Source organism: Lissotriton vulgaris, chromosome 2_1 (genome assembly GCF_964263255.1).
Source record: "Lissotriton vulgaris chromosome 2_1, aLisVul1.2, whole genome shotgun sequence".
NCBI lineage: Eukaryota > Metazoa > Chordata > Amphibia > Caudata > Salamandridae > Lissotriton > Lissotriton vulgaris.
In genome coordinates, this window is record NC_141687.1 from 615768167 (window position 1) to 615786102 (window position 17936).

The 17936-nt window shown below is 44.3% G+C and overlaps 1 protein-coding gene across 4 annotated transcripts in view; it reads right to left on the reverse strand.

Moving 5' to 3' along the window:
- TMEM234 (transmembrane protein 234) overlaps positions 1 to 17936 on the reverse strand; it is a 79883-nt gene that overhangs the window by 34855 nt on the left and 27092 nt on the right. The window contains exons 1-4 of one of the 4 annotated variants that reach the window (XM_086955673.1): positions 12459 to 12583; positions 9092 to 9190; positions 8878 to 8971; positions 1602 to 1753 (exon numbers count right to left, since the gene is read on the reverse strand). In XM_086955673.1, the coding sequence (XP_086811799.1) occupies positions 1602 to 1753; positions 8878 to 8893 (168 nt within the window). In that variant the 5' untranslated portion in view covers positions 8894 to 8971; positions 9092 to 9190; positions 12459 to 12583. Of the gene's footprint in view, positions 1 to 1601; positions 1754 to 8877; positions 8972 to 9091; positions 9191 to 12458; positions 12854 to 17936 lie in introns of those variants that run through there. The other 3 variants (XM_086955672.1, XM_086955675.1, XM_086955674.1) reach the window with 3 other exon arrangements.

Sequence of the window (17936 nt, forward strand, 5' to 3'; positions counted from 1 at the left end):
ATACCCTGCCAACTTAGGGCGAACAAAGCAAAACCAAAGGGGATGATGGACGGATGAACAGTACTAGTTATGACACCTCAAAGTCCTATACCAACCATCAGGAGAACTCACTTTCGGGCACTGACAACGATAACAGATTCCATGTTTCGTGGGTATAGAAGATTTCTATTTCCCTAAGTGCCCCAAAGGAGTTAAACACTCTTTCCTGGAGGTGTCCTAATCTGAGAGCGTTTTCTGACAGAACTTCTTTTGTCCCCAAGGCAGTAGCTGATTTTCATATGCAGCAAGAATTGACTCTGTCTAATACCTACCTCTGAAGTAATGTTATTTCTTGCATACCAAAAGGTGGAAGTGGACAAGGCTTAAATTGGTGGATTGGGTCAGAATAGATTTCTCTAGCAATAGTCTACTGCAGGTTACTAATCACACTGACAATGGTATATTCACATTGAAAACTTAGAAATTCAAGTAATGCATTTATTAACGGTTATTACCTTCAGGGAACAATATACAGGGCAATCTAATAGTTGAGAATTTGTGACAAAGATTTACGCTAAGAAGGCCAACAACTGCAGTGCCAGAGCAGAAACAGCTCTGAAACCATGCCATGGACAAGCGTTACCTGTAGGCCCGTAGGAATGAATGGGAATTACCGAAAAAGAGGGGAAACATTCAAGGGTGGCAGGGTGTCACTTTGACACACTGTTGCACCTCTGAATTGTTCATGGGTGCACATGTGGCACACATACATGCCCTAGGGGCATGTATGTCTGCCACATGGCACTGTTATTACATGCAAAAATTTGCTTTTTTTTAGGGTTTTCATAATTTACCACCAACTTGTAGTTGGTGGTAAATAACGAATCCTTACAGGTGAAAAGCACTCACTTGAGTGCTTCCTACATTTCAGATTTGGTAATTTACCGAATCGGTGTCTAAGAATTAGGTAATTTACCGAATTCTTGAATACCGATTCGGTAATTACCAAATCTGAAATGTAGCCACCTACATCCCAAATGCCTAATACCGGTCGGTAACGGTCGAAATTCGGTAATTTCGGCCGTTACCGATGGGCATTAGGGTACCTACATCTGGCCCTTGGTGCATAGCTCTTTCATTTAAAAAAGAGATTATGTTTGCAAACATAAAGAATAAAAACAGAACCTCTAGTGCAAAATTGAACACATCAAAAACATGTCAGATATTAGTTAAAAAAAAGATATTACCTGCAAGTCAGTTTAAAAAAAAAAGTTACAGTAGTTTGCAATGTGTAGAAGCATTCCGAAAGATTCAAACTTTTCTATAATGGTAAATGGAATAAAAAAAAGAAACATATTCTCTCCGCTAGTCACTGAAAGCCAGAAAAATAGAGAAGAAAGAAAAGGAACGTCTAATTTTCATTGTTTTAAGCAGCTGCTTCTATTATGCTCCGTGACCTCACCTGCCTTTCACCAAAGCTGCTGGCTCTGACAGGAGGCATTCTGATACAGATCTTGACTATAAAAATTCATATTAGTCGAGTTCAGATGTTTTTCCTTAATAATCGGCAACTGGGTTAAATGAAAACATTCAGACATATATATAGCTTCTCAGTGCAGTACCTTGTAATTGAGCACCAGAAACTTCATCTCTTCCAGAAGCTGCAGAATCCAGCGGTCTTTCTTGATCTTTTCCAGTCCCTCACTTCCAGTTTTTAGGAATGGGTTGGTGACACCCCACAGGATCCCGACCAGGACCATGCAAACAAGCTCCACTGGAACAGAAAAACAGAATATTACGTATTACCCCGCTAAAGATTCCTGAACATGTGCTTGTATAGCTGGACACCATAAACTAGTCAAATAGCCATCAGTTCACTCGTGAGTTTATTTCAAGCCCAAGCATCCAGGGGCAGATTGTCCTTTGCCTTTAACACAGGAAGGAGACTGACAAAGAATGGATAGACTTTCAAATTGTCTCTTGCATTTCATTTGTAAAACAATTGGATTCTCCTGACGAGACAGATTTGTGAATACTTCCCTTTTGAAATTTTAGAGATGTTCTGGTTGGAAGTCTAATAGTAGATTTAGTATCTCAACAATGCTGACAATTTGAAGGATAACACCAAAAGATGATGGACAAAATGCTGAATATTGTCAAACCTTTACCCCCGTCACTGATCTAGGTTTAACCCATAGTTTTTGGTTCACTATGCCACCCCAATTTGGACCCAGTCATATGCAAATCAGTCTTGACCCTGATCCCCATGGGAGCAATCCAGCCCAAACTGCCAGGCCAGGTCCTCCCTGGACCACAAAACAAGCATGCTGGGACTAGTTTTGGGTATCATCCCTAATCAGCGAGGCTAGCTTGAATCCAGTGGTCCAAACTGGAATGGCACTCTTCACTAAAGTTAAATTAACGAAAACTGGCTCATGACCGAAAGATAAGGGTGGAGGTGGGGGTTAAGGAAGTATATTGGAAAAATGCAAGAGGTAGAATCCAGAGACTGGTAAACAAGATCACACAAAGCTTGCTGCTACGGAGAAGAGATCTGGGCCTTAGAAACTGAGACATTACAGGAACATAGTAACACTGGAACCAAACACACAAGGCCAGGGAAACTAGTGTTCAGCATCTCAGGGAAAATGTAATACCCAAGAGAGGTAGACAGTGCACCATGGATGGCCAATTAGTAGCCCAATAACTGATAGCAGCTTGTGCTGCTTTTCAACCTCCAAATGCAAAAAGAATAACTGATGTACGGAATGCTGAACAATGTCAAACATTCATCTTCAGTACAGACATCGTGGCCTAAATCCACAGTTTTTTGTGTGCTCATCATGCCATTCCAGTTTGTGCACAGTTATATGCAAATCAGGCTTGACCCTGCTCCCCATGGGAAGAGTCCAGTCTGATCTGCCAAGCCAGGTCCTCCCTGGACAGGAAACAAGCATCCTATGACCGGTTTCAGGGTATCACCCCCACATCAACCAGATTAGCTTGTATCCAGTGGCATGGAGGGCATGGGACCCACGTTCTTGCATACACATCCCACTTGGTGTGACAAATGCAAAAAGAGCAATTGATGGACGGAATGATAAACAATGTCAAACATTCACACCAAGTACAGAGATCTGGGCCTAAATCCTTCAGGTTTTTTCTCATTATGCCATTCCTGTTTCTTCCCAGCCATATGCAAATCAGTCTTGACTGTGCTCCCATGGGAACTGTCCAGCCCGACGTGCCAGGCACAGTCCTCCCTTGACACACGAAACAAGCAAGTTGGGAATTGTTTTGGGGTATCACCCCTCATCTGCCAGGCTAACTTAAATCCAGTGGTCCAAACTGGAATGGCACTCTTTACCAAAGTTAAATTAACGAACACTGGGTCATGACTGAGCAATAAGGGTGGAGGTGAAGGAAGTATATTGGAAAAATGCAAGAGGTAGAATCCAAAGACTGGTAAACAAGTTCACACAAAACCTGCTGCAACAGAGAAAAGATCTGGGCCTTAGAAACAGAGACATTACAGGAACATGGTAGCACTGGAACCAAACACAAAAGGCCGGGGAGACTAGTATTCAGCATCTCAGGGAAAATGTAATACCCAAGAGAGCTAGAGAGTGCACCATGGATGGACTATTAGTAGACCAATGACTGATTATAGCTGATTTTCAACCTCCAAATGCAAAAAAAACAACTTATGGCAAGGAATGCTGAACAATGTCAAATATTCACGCCCAGTACAGAGATCCTGGCCTAAATCCATCAGGTTTTTTCTCACCATGCCATTCCAGTTTGTTTCTAGCCATAAGCAAATCAGTCTTGATCGTGCTCCCCATGGGAACAGTCCAGCCCGAATTACCAGGCCAGGTTCTTCCTGGACCGGAAACAAGCATCCTGGGGCCAGTTTCGGGGTATCACCTCTCATCAGCCAGGCTAGCTTGACTTCAGTGGCATGGAGAGCACGCAACCTTGGCATACCCGTCCCACTCGGGGTGAGGAACAGTGTCAAGACTGATTTGCATACGGCTGGGTCCAAACTGGGAGGCGTAATGAGCAAAAGAACAGTGGATTTAACCCATATATCTTGACTGGGGGTGAATGTTTGATTTATTCAGCATTCCGTCAATCATTTGTTGCTGTAGCCTTTCAACCTCCAGCACAGCTTGTAGTCATCAGAAGCACTCTCGCTGGAATCGGAGCATCTACTAAAGTGTCTGCCAATACTAGAACTCTAGATGGTATAAAGGCGTTATGAAAAATGTTCTTTTTTTAAATTAGATCTACTTTACAGTCCCTGTCGATTCCCCACTGCCAATTTGCAAGATAAGGGAATATCCCCCCTTGCCATTCCTGCAAATGCATGGAAATCCTTTGGTAGGAACGGTGGCTCCTTTTTCTTAAAGAAACTATTGTATGTCTCTTCAAAGGGGGCATCGTTGTAACTTTGGAATATGAGGCATGACTAACTAAATAGATCACTGTTCATGTCACCATGCAAATGTGGACCGTATGTTTCAAAATTACCCAAGAAGCGTGTTTCAAACATCTTGTATCTTCAAGTAACAAGACTTTTGGAAAAGAAGGAACAGTGGGGCATATGCATCAACCTAAATACTGATCGCAAAAGGGCCCCTTCTTTACCTTTATTTGGGCAATTGGGATGCGTCAACCTAAAATCCATTCATAATATAGGTAATCGACAATTTTGTGATTATGTAAATTGAGAATGCTTTATTTCCCATTTGGGATGTATCAAATCCTATCCTAAATGCGACTTCGCATTTAGGAAATGCTAATTACCATCAACTGCAAGTTGATGGTAATTTGCAAAAACTTTGAGAAATGCACAAAAGTGCATTTTTCAAAGTGCCATGTGGCGTACACATATGCCCTTAGGGGGGTGCATCATGGTGGCCTTTAAGGCCCCCTAGCACCCTTTGCAATTTGCAAGTTCCTATTTGGTACTCGCAAATTGCGAATGGCTTCACTTTCATTCCTCTGGCCTCAAGGCCCTAGGAATGAATGGGAAGGCATTCCTTAATAGTGATTCGCACTTTACGAGTCGCAATTAAGGAATTTTAAGGAATCGCAATTTTCTTTGCAAATCCTTCATGCATTGCATTTTGCAATTTCCAAATAGCGAATCGGTAAAATTTGCTATTTACAAATTGCTAAATTTGGGCTTGATGCATGTGCCCCAGTGTTTTTAATTTTCTCTTTAGTTGCTACCTAGTCCTGCTTGAGGAATTCGACTTTTACCCTAAAGTGGGTCTTTCACAAAAGGAACACATTATTAGTACACACCCAGTACCTTTAACCATGTCACTGAAAGGACATTGCTTTTTAATGTTGGACATATCCTGCTTTCACATATTGCACTTTGGGCTTCCATGCACTACTTAAGGTTGAATTGAGTAATAAGAAAATTAAACCTTTCTACCTGTCAATGTTTCCTAACATGTGCTGGCTGTGACATAGCTACAGACATTTCAAACTGCCTCTTGACATTTATTTGTAATCCTCTAGTTACACATCTGAGTGGTATTAATGTTGAAATACTTAAATGTTAACCCAAATGGTCACTAGCTACAGTTTCAGTTTTTAGGTAGAACCTAGCAGAGTGCATGCGCTGCTCTTTGAGGCTTGTTGTATCCCATTTATGGGCATTCAGCACGCCCATCGCTTTTAATTGGCTCCTTCACATGCTTTTCAAAAATCCTTTGCTTTCTTGGTTTATAGCTTACATGTGTCCCTCCTTTTGCTGGTTTGGTCATGCCCTCAAAACTGCTCTTGTTACATGCATTATTTCACGATGGGCCATAGAGGTTAGTGTCGCACACTCCTTATTTTATTTATTTCTGCATGACATTGCACTCTCCCTGCAGCCTTGCCGTGAAGCATATCCATGCTTCAGACAAGCTGTTTATTACCAAAAAGCTCTGCTAATGAGTTGGAGGTGGAGGGGAGTTTTATATCGCAGCTTGCAGCTGATGATCCTTTCTGCTCGCAAAGCTCCCCTATCCTTAATCTTGTCCAGAGCACCCAGTACGTCGCAGCTGCTGGGACAGGGAAAGCCTCTATCGTCTCTAACCACAGGACTCAGATGACATCAATAGCCAGATGTGGGTCCCTGCCTCTTCTGCCTTCTACAAGTTTCTTCCTGGTTTGGGTCCTAGGCCTCAATAATGTCGGCCTCCGTTGCTGGCTGTCCTGGGTCCTAGCTTTTCTAGTTCCTCTATTTCTTGTTGCTGGACCTGGATCGCATCGACTGCCATAGCTGTCTGTTTCCAGTCCTAGCTCCAACAGCTTCTCCTTTCATTATGGTACCTTTTTGTGCAGTACTGCTAGCTGCTTCTCTGGTTCTGTTGGTAATTCCACATTCTAAGGCCTCTGGGCAGTGTTGCTCGCTGCTTCTCTAGTCCCAGTGGTAATTCCCGATTCTAATTTTTCTAGACAGTGCTGCTAGCTGCTACTCTGGTCCAGCCGGCAAATCCTTCATCTGAGTTCTCTAGGCAATGCTGCAGCTGTGCCTCTGGTCACAGTGGTAATTCCCCATTCTTAGCCCTCTAGGCAGTGCGGCAGCTATGTCTCTGTTTATAGTGGTAATTCATCATTCGTAGTCCTCTAGAGAGTGCTGTTAGCTCCTTCTCTGGTCCCAGTGCTAATTCCTCATACTTATGCCTCAAGACAGTGTTGCATCTGCTTCTCTTGTCCCAGTGATGTATCCTCATTCTAAGTTCTCTAGACAGTGATGCAGCTACTTCTCTGGTCCCAGTGGTAATTCCTCATTCTTAGTCCTCTAGGCAGTGGGGCTAGCTGCTTCTCTGGTCCCGTCTGTAATTCCTCATTCTAAGTTCCCTAGACAGTGCTGCTAGCTGCTTCGCTGGTCCTGTTGGTAATTCCTCTTTCTAAGCCATCTAAGTCCTCTAGGCAGTGCTGCTAGGTGCTTCTCTGGCCCCAGTGGTAATTTCTCATTCTAAGTCTTAGACAGTGATGCTAGCTGCTACTCTGGTCCTGTCGGTGATTCCTCATTCTAAGTCTTCAGATAGTGCAGCTAGCTGCCACTCTGGTCCCGTTGGTAATTTCTCATTCTAAGTCCTCTAGACAGTGCTGCTTCTCTAGTCCAGCGTAAATTCCCACATTTTAAGTCATCTAGGCAGTGCTACAGCTGTGTCTCTGTTCCCAGTGGTAATTCCTCATTCTTTGTTCTCTAGACAGTGCTGTTAGCTGCTTCTCTGATACCATCTGTAATTCCTCATTCTTAGTCCTCCAGTCAGTGTCACTGGCTGGTTCTCTGGTCTCATCGGTAATTCCTCATTCAAAGTCCTCTAGACAGTGCTGCTACCCGCTTCTCTGGTCTCATAGGTAATTCCTCATTCTAAGTCCTCTAGACAATGCTGCAGCTGCTTCTCTGGTCCCAGTGGTAATTCCTCGTTCTAAGTGCTCTAGACAGTGCTGCAGCTGTGTCTCTGTTCCGAGTGGTAATTCCTCATTCTCGGGCCTTTGGACAGTGCTGCTAGCTGCTCTCCTGGACCGTCAGTAACTTCCCCATTCTAAGTCCTCGAGGCAGTGCTGCAACTGTGTCCCTGTTCCCAGTGGTAATTTCTCCTTCTATGTTCTTCGGACAATACTGCTTGCTGCTTCTCTGGTCTCATTGGTAATCCCCCCATTCTAAGTCATCCAGACAGTGCTGCAGCTCCATCTCTGCTCCCAGTAGCAATTCCTCATTCTCAGTCCTCTAGGGAGTGCTGCTCGCTGCTTCCCTGGTCCCGTCAGTAACTCTCCCATTCTAAGTCCTCTAGGCAGTTCTGCAGCTGTGTATCTGTTCCCAGGTGTAATTTCTCATTTTTATGTCCTCCAACAGTGGTGTCCGGTAAGTTTTGGAACAGACGGGACATACACACTCACACATACACATAACACTAACAGCCATGCATTCACACTCGCGCACTCATACACAAACACATCCATTCACAACACTCTCCACCAACTATTCATACATGGAATCACACACGGACCAAACATTAATTTAAAAGAAAACACACACTTACCTGCAGCCAGCTCTGCCTTGGAGGTTCCAGGACGCTTGGGACTGCTGCCTTCCCTCATTGGCTGACCTCAGGTCAGCCAATGAGGGAAGGTAGCAGTCCTAACGTCATCACAAAGTGGGATCGGGTCAGTGAGACTATTGACCCCACCCCACTCTGTGATGAAGTGTCACTGATTGACACATGACCCTGGGCGCTTCAGGGCTTAAAACTGAGGTCCTCAGGTGCGAGGCAATCAGTGGAAACAAAGTGGGAGTATAGAGGGAAAGAAAAAACTAGGACGCCCTCCACTCAATAAGTCATCAAGAAACAAATGTCCTAGTTTTCAAGGCAGTTCTCATCTATTGATCTGCAGACATCACTAGTTGTATATCAATTACACCAGAAATTCTCTTATCATGGAGATGTTAGAGTAAAGGATGTCTCAGTCTATTGCCCTTATAAAAACAGCCCAACTCTGATCAACAAACTTAGACCAACACAAAACCCACAATCACCTTAAATGACAACAGAAAAAGGTGAGGAAGGCGAGATGGCACCTCACGGGCGCACCACCAATGGGACCCCTGGCTGGTACTCACCAGGATGGCCCTGTTCTCATCATTGGTGCCATCAAGCCGTAACGGAAACGTGTCTTAAACCCAAAGCAAAAGACAGTGAGTGGTGCAGTGGACACAAATTATATGTGACAAAGCATACAACATTAAACATTTAACATATAATCTACTGTGCAACCAGGACAATAAACTTTACTCATGTTCCTATTTTGTTGCATACAGTACGCACATAAACATAAAAGAGAAGGATGTGAATACTACCAATCGATTCACACCCTACTTACAGCCGACATGTTTCATTGCCTTGGTTTCTATCAGGCAATTTCCTCAGGGCAAACCAATTTAGATGCCACTGCAAAGGACACTGAGCTTTGCGTGCTGTAATAAAACAAACATTGTCGAGGTTACCTGCTGTCCACCCCTGTTCAATTCACAAAGATGCTTTGCACAGTCAAACAACCATGCTGTTGTAAATAATGCAATTAATGCAATAGTTACCCTTCAGTTAGCCTTGCCTCTCATACCAGCGAAGAGGAATTTAAAAAGGAATACAGCCCCCATAGGTGAGCGTGATCCAATCTCCCTTCGGTTCTGTTGCTAAATAAAACAACCAGAAAAACGGGGGTTATACAATCAAAGAACGTCCTTATACCTGCAGTTAGAGGCTTGCTTTTCAAAGTTACATGTTACACGTCTATTTGGAATCTAATTTGCCGATTTTCGTGCCCCTTGATAGGTTGCGGTAGTCATGTGACATCCGCGGCCATTTATAAGCAGTCTCAAGGCAATATTATGTGTACGTCCTGCGAAGGTCTCGCGGCGCTATCTCGATACATTAATTTAAAAGAAAACGCACACTTACCTGCAGCCAGCTCTGCCTTGGAGGTTCCAGGACGCTTGGGACAGCTGCCTTCCCTCATTGGCTGACCTCAGGTCAGCCAATGAGGGAAGGTAGCAGTCCTAACGTCATCACAAAGTGGGATCGGGTCAGTGAGACTATTGACCCCACCCCACTCTGTGATGAAGTGTCACTGATTGACAGGGCTTAAAACTGAGGTCCTCAGGTGCGAGGCAATCAGTGACGCTACCTCTCTTCACAAAGGGGAGAGCCTCATGGATCTTTCCTGAGCTGAGGACGGCACGCCCACAGGAGCAGTGACTTCCTCAGCCCAGAAAAGTTCAGCTCAGGCAGTCAGGAGCCTGCGCGTTTAGCGCATGTCTAGCTCCTGGCTGCCTGAACTGAAAATGAACAGTGTCTGTCAGGCTGACCTTTGTTCAGCCTGACAGACACTATTCGTGAGGGGATAAAGGTGGAGGGACGTGGTCCCTACCCCCAATGGGCCAGCCGTGGCTGTCCTCCAGACAGTGCTGCTTGCTGATTCTCTGGTCTCATCAGTAATTCACCCATTCTAAGCCCTTTAAACAGTACTACTAGCTGCTTCTCTGGTCCTAGTGGTAATTTCTCATTCTAAGTCCTCCAGACAGTGCTGTAGCTGCGTCTCTGCTGTCAGTGGCAATTGAGATCCACTAGTGGCACTTTCAATGTAGTCCCTCAGTATACTTACCATACCATGTATTAGGAACTTGTAGGCAAGCTAAATATACCAATTAGGAATAGATCAATGCAACTATATTTAAAGAAGGAGCAGAGGAACTTTACTATGAGTTAGCAGGGGTAAAGTGCACAGAGTTTTAAATCCACCAAAAATATACGGTCCAGCAAACGCAAAGATTCTGGGGTGTCCATGCAGATAAGGCAGATTTCCTACACAAATAAAGTCAATAACGTTGCCACTAGCAATCAAAAAATTAAAGCATTCCTTTTGCCCAAATCACCTTAAGACTTTAGCTCAGGCCTTGATACTATCATGCTTGGATTTTAGCAATGCTATTATTGCGGGACTGCCCCATTCTACTCTCAACTCTCTACAAGTTATCCTGTTTTCCTCAGCCAGTCCACTAATGTCCCAGGGTCGTTCACTGACATCACTCCTATCAACAACTCATCAACCACCTGGAACGCTACAACTAACTCGATCACACCCATTCCGGCTTTCGAAGCAACTACAGCACAGAGACAGCACTCACCGCTGCCGCAGATGAGATTCGCACCCTACTGGACCAGGGGGAAACCGTCTCCCTCATACTTCTTGACCTCTCACCTGCATTCAATACTGAGTCACACTCAAACTTCATCAAAAGACTGCACAAAGAGGCCTCTAAGGACTGCCACTCAAATGGATATTTTCCGTCCTCACAGGAAGAACACAGAGAGTGAGACTCCCATCCTATACCTTAGAGCCCAAGAACTTGATCTGTGGATTTCCATGAGACTCATCATTCAGCCCAAACCTGTTTAACATCTACATGACACCATTCACCAACATCATCAGAACACATGGCTTCTCCATCATCTCCTACGCTGATAATGCCCAACGCATCTTATAATTTCAGAGAAAACTACAACCACCATAAAAAACTTCAAAAAATGCATGATCAGCGTAGGAAAATAGATAAAAAACAACTGCCTGAATCTCAACTCTGACAAGATGGAAGTCCTACTCTTAAGCAACAGAAGCTCCCGTTAAATCTTGGCCGCACACCAACTCTTACTAATCAGGCAAGAAACCTAGAAATCTTCTTAGATGACAAACTTAACATGGCAGCACCTCCTACTTCCCAGTACGCCGCAATCTTTAAGTGGATTCTCAGGAACACTAGATGCACCATCACTCAAACCCTCGTCAGTAGCAGACTAGACTTCGGGAACGCACTCTATGCTGGAATCTCTAAACTACACAGACTTCACACCATCCAGAACACTGCAGCAAGACTCATCCGAGACCTTTCCCGCTGCACGCACATCACTCCACACCTCAGAGAGCTTCACTGGCTACCGATACACATACGATGTAAATTCAAGCTCCTCATACACACATACAAGGCACTGCACAACATATGAGTTGCATATCTCAACAGACACATGCACTACTACCAACCCAGCAGACTACTGCACTCTGCCTCACTCTCTCTCAGACACACCCCTTGCATCTGTAAAAGCAGAACTGGTGCCACAGCCTTCTGCCACGCGCACCCAAAACCAGGATACCCCACCATTTACACATCAGGGTCTCCTCCTAGCTTCTTGAAATCTGCAAGAAGCTGAAGACCTGGCTTTTCAACTAACCTCCCACATACCTCTCACTCGCCCCCAGTCCCTCACCTACATCTGCTCCAGCACCTGGATACCCTATTCAGTGACAAGCTGTGCTCTACAAATCCAGATAACATAACATAACATTATCATCTTCAACTGGTTGCCAAGAGTGGAACAGAGTTTAAACTGGTATACTTGACCTACAAAGCCCTTTACCTCAATATACCATTTTACAATTACGACTACGTAATCTGGTAGAAAAAGAGGAAGAACTTTCTACTCGTGAAAAACCTCAGATTTAATACAGCGCAAGCAACTCATCAAGTTGTCTGTGGAACTGCCACTGTCTTCTCGATGTCACTGCCAGTGGATCTAACTGTGCATCATGTTGCAGTTAGCACACAAGTGTGGGCGGAATATAATGTGGAATGTGGAACATGTAATGGGTTGAGTTTAAAAAAGTTGCGGGTTGAATGTGCAGACGTTGGGTCAATTAAGTGAAAGGTTGTTTGTTGGTGGTTTCCTGCTGTGGACCTATTTCTTGTCACTAAAAACATTCAAGCAGCTCACTGTGGTTGATCCTTCCCTCTGTCTGACATTGGTGATGAGTGGAGGCAACAAGGGTCATCACAGGAAAGGGTATTGTGGGAGTTGCTGAAGTTCAAGGGACATCATGGAGAAACGGTAATTGGCCAGAACCTAGCATACCTGAACCATCCAGTGGGTGCCATACCAGCAGGCTCCCGAAATATAGGTTTTCCACAGATCAGTAACTCTTGGAACCAGCTCCAGACGACATTGTACCAGGTTCAGGCTTCCTGTCCCAAGGCATCACACTCTTTTCAGTCTGATTGATGTTGGCGGCCATTTCTGGTTGGGCCTCATTATTAATTGTCTGACCGAGGCCACTATACTCCACCGACATTGTGTCACATTGTTGCTGCTAATTTTGTACTGCCACCCTTCCATTTACAGATTCCAATTCTGTTACATAGTCATTGAGTAAACAGGGCTGAGCCGTACAGTTGGTATCTCTGGAACTTGTTGACACATAGGAGGGAACAAGGTATTTGAATGTGATGATGTGCCGCTTCCTCTTAAACCTGTTGGTGTATCAAAGGTAACAAGGTATTTAAAGGGGCCCATTTCATTTTGGTATATTTAGCGTGACCTTAAGAAACAACAATGCAAATTACTTATATTAATACATGATTCACCAGTGATTTTAGGTCTCCTTTCATTACAAGTGCACAATCATACTCCGGATTTAACATTATTGCTTGTTGTAGGCTGCCACAATGTATTTTTCCAACCTACCACATTAGCACAATTATAAAGCGACATTTACCAAGTGTTGCCTTGTGGATTCCCTCTCCAAAGAACCATTTGGTGGGACTTTGAACATGACATTGGCATAAGCGTGCCTTTGAAGCTTATCCTTCAGACAAGTAATCACGTCTGTCTTAGTTTATGTTTCCTATCTTTCTTAATATCTGTGCATTTTAATTTTAATTTTAATTTGAATTGAAAAACATTTATTGAGCGCACTTTTACCGAGCGGTTTCATGGCGCTTTTCAGGTTACGACCAGCAACAGCAGCAAGAGGAGGCTAGGCAGCGAAAGCTCGGAAAAAAGAAAAGTTTTGAGGTTTTTTCGGAACTCTATATAGGAAGGTAAAGTGCGGAGTCGCACAGGGAGAGAGTTCCAGAAAGCTGGGGCGAGAACCGCAAATTTTGCTCCACCAGCTTTCTTCTTTTTGAAACGGGGGGTGACCAGGAGTGCCATATGGGTGGAACGGAGTTCTCTACCCGGCAGGTAGGGCTTGATGGCTGAGCATATAAACTCAGGAGTGGTACCCATCCTGGCCTGATAGGTGAGGCAGCCAAGTTTGAATAAAGCTCGCTCTCTCACAGGCAACCAGTGTAATGCCTGTAGCAAAGGGGTAGCGCGGTGAAATTTGGGCAGGCCATAGATCAGGGGAGCAGCCTGATTCTGCACTAGTTGCAGGCGGTGGATGGCGTAGGCCAGCGCGCCATTGTAGATTATGTTACCATAATCAAGGCGCGAGAGTACCATTGCCATCACGATGACTTTTAATGCCGGGAGGGAGAAGAAGCGGGAGATCTTCCTGATTGTCCTAAGGGAAAAGAAACAGGAGGACATCTCCTGTTCCTCCGTTCATTGCTAAGTCCAACACTGTTTCTCCTCTCTCATTTATGCAAAGGTCGGATCAACCTCCAATGGATTGGGATATCTGCCATCAGGCATTTGTATCTTCTTATGTGGATCATGTTCTAAAGGTAATGACTGCACAACTCGCAGGAAGCTCTCTTTCCTAAAACATCGTTTGGAGGGTTAAACATTTTAAGCATCAACCTCTTTGGTGAATCCTGGGAACATGGATGTTTTCACATCTTTTCTTTTCAAAAGATATACATTTTATTTGAAGTAGCAAAGTGAAGGCGAAACTAAACTAAGATGTTGGACATGTACATTATGAAGAATAATGTGCAATCAAATCCTCATGACAATTAATGGTAAAAAGGTAGATTAAAGTTTATGGGTAACATAGATATGTCAATAAATGCAAATATTAATATAGATGAGGGCTGAAACAACTAGATTTTTTGGTATAAGAGATCTGGGGGAATTGCAGCCCATCAGTAAATAAAAGATACAGTGAAAAGTAAAAAAGAACATCAAGGACACATACGAAAAGGAAAGAGAAATGGTGTGCTACATGGGGAGTATCAAGGGTTTATTCACAAAACATATGTAAAATGTAAGGAGGACCATAGTGTATGAGTTCTGAAAGTGTTAGTATGTTCACTTAAGAGGCTGCAGATGATTTTCATACCTTAAATTCTAATGCAGTAGTAAGCTTAACCAAATAGTGCCATAAAAATGTGTCCCCTATCAGGAACTATCAACATAAGATAGAAAGGCTGCATCTCGCTTGATTGATTTTTGTGTCAAGTCAAGTCAAGTCATAAAATTTGTATAGCGCACTACATACCCAGAGGGTTTCAAGGCGCTTAGGAATAGGAGGAGGATTATTTGTCAAATATCCACGTTTTAAGCTGCTTTCTGAACGCTTGGTGGTTCTGGGTGAGGCGAAGGTATGCGGGGAGTGAGTTCCATGTTTTAGCAGCCAGGTATGAAAAGGATCTGCCTCCCATGGTGGTCTTGTTGATGCGAGGTACAGTGGCGAGGGCTTGGTCGGAAGAACGTAGTTGGCGGGAGGGGGTGTAGAAGGACAGTCGAGAGTTAAGGCAATCTGGTCCGATGTCGTAAAGTGATTTGTGTGCGTGGGTGAGCAGTCGGAAAGTGATCCTCTTATTGACGGGTAGCCAGTGGAGGTCTTTAAGGTGACCAGAGATGTGTTCGTTGCGTGGGATGTCTAATATGAGCCTGGCTGAGGCGTTTTGGATTCGTTGGAGTTTCTTCTGGAGTTTAGCGGTGGTACCTGCGTAGAGGGTGTTTCCGTAGTCCAGTCGGCTCGTGACCAGAGCGTGGGTGACTGTTTTCCTTGTTTCGGAGGGGATCCAGCGAAATGTTTTTCTGAGCATGCGAAGAATGTTGAAGCAGGAAGAGGATACGGCGCTGACTTGTTTGTTCATTGAGAGTGAAGAATCCAGGATGACGCCAAGGTTCCGTGCGTGGTCTGTCGGGATGGGTGCTTTTCCGAGGGCTTCCGGCCACCAGGAGTCGTCCCATGCAGAGGGGGATGTACCTAAGATGAGGACTTCTGTTTTGTCTGAGTTCAGTTTCCGACGGCTTTGTTTCATCCATTCGGCGACTTCTTTCATTCCTTCGTGCAGGTTAGTTTTGGCGGTGCTGGGGTCATTGGTGAGAGAAAGGATCAGTTGAGTGTCGTCCGCGTAAGAGATGATGTTGAGGTTGTGTTGGCGTGCGATGGCCGCGAGGGGGCTCATGTATACGTTGAAGAGGGTGGGACTGAGTGAGGATCCTTGAGGTACGCCGCAGATGACTTCAGAGGCCTCGGACTTGAATGGAGGAAGGCGGACTCTCTGGGTTCTTCCGGTGAGGAACGAGGTGATCCATTCAAGTGCTTTTCCTTGGATTCCGATGTTATTGAGGCGTTGTAGAAGGGTGCTGTGGCAGACTGTATCGAATGCTGCAGAGAGGTCGAGGAGGATGAGGGCGACTGTGTCTCCATTGTCCAGTAGAGTTCGAATGTCATCTGTTGCTGCGATGAGGGCGGTCTCAGTACTATGTTTTGCTCGGAAGCCAGATTGTGAGGAGTCGAGGGATTTGTTGGCTTCGAGGAAGGCGGCGAGCTGGTGGTTGACGGCTTTCTCGATGACTTTGGCCGGGAATGGAAGAAGCGAGATGGGGCGGTAATTTTTGAGTTCGGTGGGGTCCGCTGTTGGTTTTTTCAGAAGGGCGGTGAGTTCAGCGTGTTTCCAGTCTTCTGGGAAGGTAGCGGAGTTGAAGGAGCAGTTGATGACGTCTCGGAGGTGCGGTGCTATGACGGAGTCTGCTTTGTTGAAGATGTGGTGAGGACATGGGTCTGTGGGGGATCCTGAGTGGATGGAGTTCATCAGGCGGATGGTGTCCTTAATGGAGATTGGCTTCCAGTCGTTAAGGGTGTTCACGGGGGGAGGATGGACAGCAGACAGCAGGGTGGGTTGGTTTCCGGGTTGGTTGTCAAAGCTGTTGTGGATGTCTGCAATCTTGTTGTGGAAAAAAGAGGCTAGGGAGTCGCATAGGGTTTGAGAGGGGGTGATGTCGTTGGAGTTGGCCGAGGGATTGGAAAATTCCTTGACGATGTTGAAAAGTTCCTTGCTGTTGTGAGCGTTGTTGTCGAGTCGATCCTTGAATGCTGCTTTCTTGGCTTTTCGGATTAGTTGGTGGTGAGTGCGGGTGGCGTTTTTGAAGGCGTCCTTGGTGCTGGTGGTTGGGTCTTTTTTCCAGGCCTTTTCAAGGGAGCGGCAGAGTTTCTTGGACTTCTTGAGATCATCGTTGAACCAAGAGGCCTGTGTGGCACACCATCCAGGGAAACCATAAATTGGCAAATTGTGTAAGGAAAATAAATTACACAAATAGTATGTATGACAAGTTGGTCACACAGGTCATGAAATCGACATATGATATTCTGGCCAGATTTAGATTTCTTGAGTAGCAAATAATGGCAGGGCTGTTCTTGGGTAGCCCATTAAGAGATGAGCATAAAATTAGATCCAGGTGTTGATCCATCTATACATAATATTAATGAGTGTTGGTAGTGTTAGAGGAAGAATAAGATAGGGTGGTAAGCAGGGAGGCATTAGAGAAGTATTCAGTGTTAAGAATCATTTAATGAGAAAGTAGGCAAGAACAAAGCTTGTAAAACTAAAAGAAAATGATGTGCCTATCAAACAAAAAAAGAAACATCCCTCTACATACTGGGGGAAATCGGTGATGAAAAGATAATTAAGCAAATCTAGTCAAGACTAGGTTTCTCTAATTATTTCTTTAAAGATATCTTGGGAAATCAACATTATGTGTAAACCTCTGCAGTTTAAATAAGTCCATTTGGGTTGAGTGTTGCACTTTGCCAAATTTAAACAAAATGGTGTTGACTCTAGCGGGTGCAAATATATTTTCCATATTAGACCTTTTTAGTACCTACCACCAGGTGCTCTTAATAGAGGAGTCAAACAACCTTGTAGCTTTGGTCACTCCTGAAGGAATGTATTAGTACTGTAGGATGCCCTTTGGCTTAGTAAGCGCTTTGTCAGTGTTTCAAAGTCTCATCATGGAGACATTAAATAACATTGGTGGAGCTGTGGTGTTTTAGGATGACATTTTGATCTTTGGTAAAGATCAATAACATGATAATAATCTCAAGAAAATATTGGCTGGCTGGCGGATGAGTTTGACATTATCTAAATTCAAATTCAGCAGAAAGGAAGTGGAGTACTCTGGACACTTCATAAGTAGTGATCGAATTAAATCTACAAAACCCCTGTTAAGGCCATAGTGAAGGTAACAGTCAAAAGAACAGTTGATATCATTCTTAGGGTTAACTGAGTTCTACACTAACTTTGCAGAGTCATATGCTGATAAAGATGAGCCTTTGGCAAGCCTGTTAAAAAACAAATCTAAAGCTTTTCTGAGATGAGAATGAAGAGTTTGCTCTAGTAGAGCTTAATAATTCAATTCAATTCAGCTTTATTTCGA